Source organism: Aethalodelphis obliquidens, unplaced genomic scaffold, assembly GCF_003676395.1.
Source record: "Aethalodelphis obliquidens isolate GAN/ISIS:26980383/991018 unplaced genomic scaffold, ASM367639v1 scaffold1552, whole genome shotgun sequence".
Taxonomy (NCBI): Eukaryota; Metazoa; Chordata; class Mammalia; order Artiodactyla; family Delphinidae; genus Aethalodelphis; species Aethalodelphis obliquidens.
In genome coordinates, this window is record NW_020839463.1 from 594 (window position 1) to 5,932 (window position 5,339).

The following is a 5,339-nucleotide window of genomic DNA, read 5'->3' on the forward strand; positions in this document are numbered from 1 at the left end:
GGCTGTGACCTCGTCCATCCCGTCCTTCCCGCCGGCTCCTGGGACTGGGCTCGGGGTCTCCACGCCGTGCAGGGGTTGGGGGAACTGCTCAGAGGAGAACACATGCACATTTCCACAACAACAGGCAGCGCTGGGCCTGAATCTATGCCCAGAAAGCACACGTTGCGCTCACGACACTGGCCCACAGAGACCAGAGCCTTGGCTGGCACGTGGCGCACCTCAGGGCTCTGCGGGGGGACGATGGCTAGGGTGTGTGTGTTGGGGGGAGGGGAGCGGGGGCTGGGGGGTTCCTTGACACCTGGGTCCCTCTGGGGCCTACAGGGACACATTTGGGCTTGCCAGTACAGGGAGCAACCTGCCCCAGGGGATGATGAACAGGGGTCCCCTCTCAGGAGGGAGGCCCAGGCACCTGGAGTGGCCCCTAATATGGGGCCAGTAGGCTGCCAGGCCTGGCCTCCCCCTGCCTCCAAGCCTGGCAGCCCCACGGCCTGCTGAGCCTAGTGGCCCGAGGTGGACCCCGGGGGGCTCATCTCTGCAGCCCCATCCTCATTTCCCGGCTCTTCTGGGATGGGCTTGAGCCCCTCCTCGGGGGTCTCCTCGGCCTCCTGGCCTCCTGCCTGGGCGAGGCCCTCTGGCTCCCAGCCAGGACCTCCTGGGGCCACCGGGGAAGCACTGCCCATCCGGCCAGGCATGGGGACCCCGGGGGCATCTGAGGGTCCTGCCTGACCTAGGCCCGCAGGGGCGGCAGCACTTCCATCTTCCTGAGTGGCCGCGGACGCCTTGCTGGTCTCCCCAGGGCCAGGGGCTGCCCTGGCGGCACCATGGTCTTCAGGGGCCGCCTCGCCAGCCTTGGCAGTGCCGGCAACTGCCGCACTGGCCTCCTCACGTGCCGGGTGGTCCTCGGCGCTCCCTTCCTTGGAACGGGCGGCCTGGGCGGTGCTATCTTCACCGGCCGGGGAGGCCTTGGTGCCATGTGCAGTGGTGCCTGCGGTGATGGCCTCATGGGCCGGGGCGGCCTGGGCGGCTGCTGCCAGGACTGCAACGTCCACACGGGCCTCTTCCTGCCCTGGGAAGTGCTCCCTGCTAGCCGGGTCGGCGTCCCAGGCCTCGGTCTTCTGGATGAGCCGCAGCATCCCCGCAAAGCCGGGAGGCCTCCTCATCAGCCGCCGCCTCCTCAGCGTGTCCCGGAGCGTGTCGTTCAGCCGGGCCCGCGTCAGCACCTGCCGGGCGCGCGCCTGGTCCACCATGGCCGGGTGGATGGCCCCCTTCTCCAGGGCCGACTGCAGCAGGCCTTCCAGGCGCATCACGTACGCAGAGAGAGTCTCCTGGGGCCACTGGGCACAGGTCACGAACTTCAGCCGAGCACTCCCCCGGGGGTCCTTGTTCCCAAACACCTGCACCAGCGCGGCCAGGCAGTCCTGGGCAGCCAGCTCGGGATCTTCCGCCAGGAGGCCACGCAGGAGGTCCAGCGCGGGGCCGCGCAAGCTCTCCACCAGCCTCCTCCTCCTCTCCCTCTCAGACACGTGGCACCACAGGTGCAGCGTGTGGCTGGCCTGCTCCAGCCAGCTCTCAGAGGACCCTTCTCCGTGGCCCGGCTCTTCCATCCCAGAGAAGGTTCCCAGCTCCTGGTAGCCCATGCTGTCCAGCACGGGCTGCGAGGCCTGCCTCCACTGCTGGGTCCCGGGCCCTGCCTCACCCATGGCGCCTGCCGCTGTCACAACTGCTTCCTCAGGCGCAGCCGTTGCCCCGCCCGTGGGTCCTGCCATACTCAGAAGTCCTGCCACGCCTGCAACATTTCTGTAACCTGCAGCTCCTTCCTCATCTGACTCAGCTCCTGCTTCACCTTCAGCTCCTGCTTCACCCTCAGCTCCTTCCAGCCCTGCAGCTCCTTCCTCACCTTCAGCTCCTTCCTCACCTGCAGCTCCCTCCTCACCTGCAGCTCCCTCCTCACCTTCATCTCCCTCCTCACCTGCAGCTCCTTCCTCATCTGACTCAGCTCCTGCTTCACCTTCATCTCCTGCTTCACCTGCAGCTCCTTCCTCACCTGCAGCTCCTGCCTCACCTGCAACTCCTGCCTCACCTGAGGTTCCGTCGTCACCTGCAGCTCCTTCCTCATCTGACACTCCTGCTTCACCTTCAGCTCCTGCTTGACCCTCAGATCTTTCCCCACCTGCAGCTCCTGCCTCACCTGAGGCTCCCTCCTCACCTGCAGCTCCTTCCTCACCTGCATCTCCTGCCTCACCTACAGCTCCCTCCTCACCTGCATCTCCTGCCTCACCTTCAGCCCCCTCCTCACCTGCAGCTCCCTCCTCACCTGCACCTCCCTCACCTTCAGCTCCCTCCTCACCTTCAGCTCCCTCCTCACCTGCAGCTCCTACCTCACCTTCAGCTCCCTCCTCACCTGCAGCTCCCTCCTCACCTTCAGCTCCCTCCTCACCTGCAGCTCCCGTCTCACCTGCACCTTCTTCCTCCCCTTCAGCTCCCTCCTCACCTGAAGCTCCTGCCTCACCTTCAGCTCCCTCCTCACCTGCAGCTCCCTCCTCATCTGCAGCTCCCTCCTCACCTAAGGCTTCCTCCTCACCTGTGTCTCCCTCCATACCTGCGACTCCCGCCTCCCCTGCAGCCTCCTCCTCCCCTGCAGTTCCTGAGTGACCTGCAGTTCCTGCCTCACCCGCCCTGCCAACCACTGCTTGTCCCTGGGGCTGCGCAGGGCAATTGGGTCTATCCTGTGAATCAGCATCAGGGGCCTGGGGCAGGCAGACCACAGTCCAGGGCCCTCCCTTGCCTGGTATTTGGCGGGGGAGCAAGCTTCGATTTAAACACTCAGCAAACTCGACCAGGGCAACACTCGACCCCAGCTCCTTTCTGTAGACCTTGCCCAGCACTCGGTACCTGCCCAGGGAACGCAGGGCAGCCTGCATAGCCTCTTGGAATTCCTGGTCTTTGCAGTCATCTGGGATTCCCAGGATGAGCAGAGATCGCTGAGCGTTCACGCCCATCGACCTGCACCAGTCCCGCAATACCGCCAGAGCCATCGCCATCTTCGAGGACCTGAGGGTGGGGGGAAGCGATCAAACAGGTGTGCACAGGCTGTTGAAGTGTGGGAATCGGCCTGTGGGTGCAAAGAGGAGAGAATCATGTTTGTGCCACACAGCCCACCCTAGTGCCCCTCACAGCAGCAGCCTGGAGCACCTCCCTGCCCTGTTTGGTTTGTTTGACTTTAGGAAACTTTTTTTATAAATTACATTTATTTACAAGATAGAAGGCTAGGGACTTCCCTGGTGGCGCAGTGGTTAAGAATCCACCTGCCAGTGCAGGGGATACAGGTTCGATCCCTGGTCCGGGAAGATCCCACAAGCCGCGGAGCAACTAACCCCACGCGCCACAACCACTGACCCAGCGCTCTAGAGCCCACGAGCCACAACTACTGAGTCCACGTGACACAACTTCTGAAGCCCACATGCCTGGAGCCCGTGCTCTGCAACAAGAGAAGCCACCGTAATGAGAGGCCTGCGCACCGCAATGAAGAGTAGCCCCCGCTCGCTGCACCTAGAGGAAGCCCGCGCGCAGCAACAAAGACCCAACGCAGCCCAAAGTAAAAATAAAATTTAAAAATAATAACAAAAGAGCACTTGTTGCGTACGACTCAAGAAACAATAATAAAATAAAATAAAATAATTTTTTTAAAAAAGACAGATAGAAGGCTCGTCACCTTTTCTACATTTCTGGCCTCAGTTTTAGGAAGCTGCCTTTTTCCCAAGGAATTTTTCAAGTCTTCCAATTTGTTAGCATAAACATTTCCATAATGTCCCATAATATTCCCCTATATCCTCTTTGTTAATGTACATCTGATCCGTAACGTTGGCCCTCTTTCATTCCTCATATTGGGGATCAGCGTTCTTTCTATGTTTCCGTGATTCATCGTTCTAGGACTTGCTCGGTTTCCTTGCTCTTTTGAAAGAAGCCCGTGGCTTCGTTCACCGTGTCCATAATTTGCTTTCTATCACTGATTTCCTCTCTTAGCTCTCTTATTACTTCATTTTATGTTTCCTTTGCTCTTCTTCTTCTAGCATCTCTCAATGGACTGTTAGCTCACTGATTTTATGTCCTGACTCTTTTCTAACAGAAGCATTTAGAGGAATACAGTTTCCTCCTGTCGCTTTTTGCTGCCTCCCACTAAGTTTGGTAAGTTGTGCTTTTTTAGTATTCACTTGGAAATATTTTCTAAGTCCCTCTGTGATTTTTCTCTTTGATCCATGGGTTTCCCAATATTTGAAGATATATTATCATTAGTACCATCAAATAAAATTCCCCCGTGATGAGAAAACTTATCATGTAAACTTGCAATACTGCTAAATTTATGGAGACTGTTTTACAACTCTGGTATGGCGTGTCCGGGTGAATGTGCAAAGCACCCTCGTAAAGAATCTGTGTACTGTGTGTGGAGGCCAGGGCCTTGCCCTGCCCACCCACCTCTGCAATTCCTGTGCCACCCGGACAGAGGCGACCTGAAGCTCTCGATGCCTCATGCAGTGGGCCAGAGCCCCTCCCTGGACCCCCACAAATCCATCTGCCATGGCCAACAGCCTCCACCAGATCACAGCAGCCCCAGCGCCTCCCCCTCTCAGCTTCACTTACGCCCCCCCGTGGCCAGGCGGCTCCTCTCCGACCCCTCGCACTACATCCCCTCCATACACCCTCCCCCACCCACCAGCTGGTGGCGCTCCGCTCTGGGCCCTGGAAGCCGGGCGCCCCGCCATGCGTAGAGGTCAGACTGCCTCTCTCACCTCCCCACACCGGGGAGTCCTCCCCCGAGCACACTCAGCGCCAGGGGCTCTCGCTTCTCGTACCCCAGACGCAGAGCCCACCCGTCTTGCCCCCGCCCACCCGGGAGCCGGAGCCCCCTAACTGCCACGAGCGTCCTCGCCCCCCACCCCACGCCCCGCCCCGGCGGGAGCTCCCCTAACGCCTACCGCACCCGCGCCCGGGAGTCCTCCCCATCGACCCCCGCCTCAGCCAGGAGTAGCTCCCCCTTCCTCCCGCCACACGCAGCAGCCGTTAGCCCTCCCCTCCCGTCTCGGCCCCGGGGGTGGGGCCCGCCCGTCCCGTCCTCCCCACCCCCGCAGCCAGTCGTCCTCTCCTCTGGCCCCCAAAGCCGGCCCCACCCGACCAGTAGGAAGCCCTCCGCTCAGGCCCTCCCCCACACTTAGCCATTAGCCCCACCCTCTGCACCCCGACTCCAGAACGCCCCCCACCAGCCACCCCGGAAGCCAGCGGTCCTCCCCTCTGACCCGCTCACTGGGGGACCCTTCCCTCAGCCCCCCTTCAGCCCGCTACCC

General features: G+C 61.0%; 1 protein-coding gene across 2 annotated transcripts; it reads right to left on the reverse strand.

The window, feature by feature from the left end:
- Nucleotides 1-203: 203 nt before the first annotated feature.
- On the reverse strand, nt 204-3,282 carry PNMA6F (PNMA family member 6F). 2 transcript variants are annotated; one of them, XM_027100382.1, is made up of 4 exons: nt 2,654-3,282; nt 2,171-2,260; nt 1,862-2,098; nt 204-1,711 (listed from the first exon to the last, which is right to left on the reverse strand). In XM_027100382.1, the coding sequence occupies exons 1-4, from the start codon at nt 3,039-3,041 to the stop codon at nt 498-500; spliced, it is 1,929 nt and encodes a 642-aa protein (XP_026956183.1). In that variant the 5' UTR covers nt 3,042-3,282; the 3' UTR covers nt 204-497. The 2 variants fall into 2 exon arrangements, with proteins under 2 accessions (XP_026956183.1, XP_026956182.1); XM_027100381.1 differs by lacking the exon at nt 2,654-3,282 and having other exon boundaries at nt 204-1,861; nt 1,970-2,080; nt 2,207-2,257.
- Nucleotides 3,283-5,339: the final 2,057 nt, after the last annotated feature.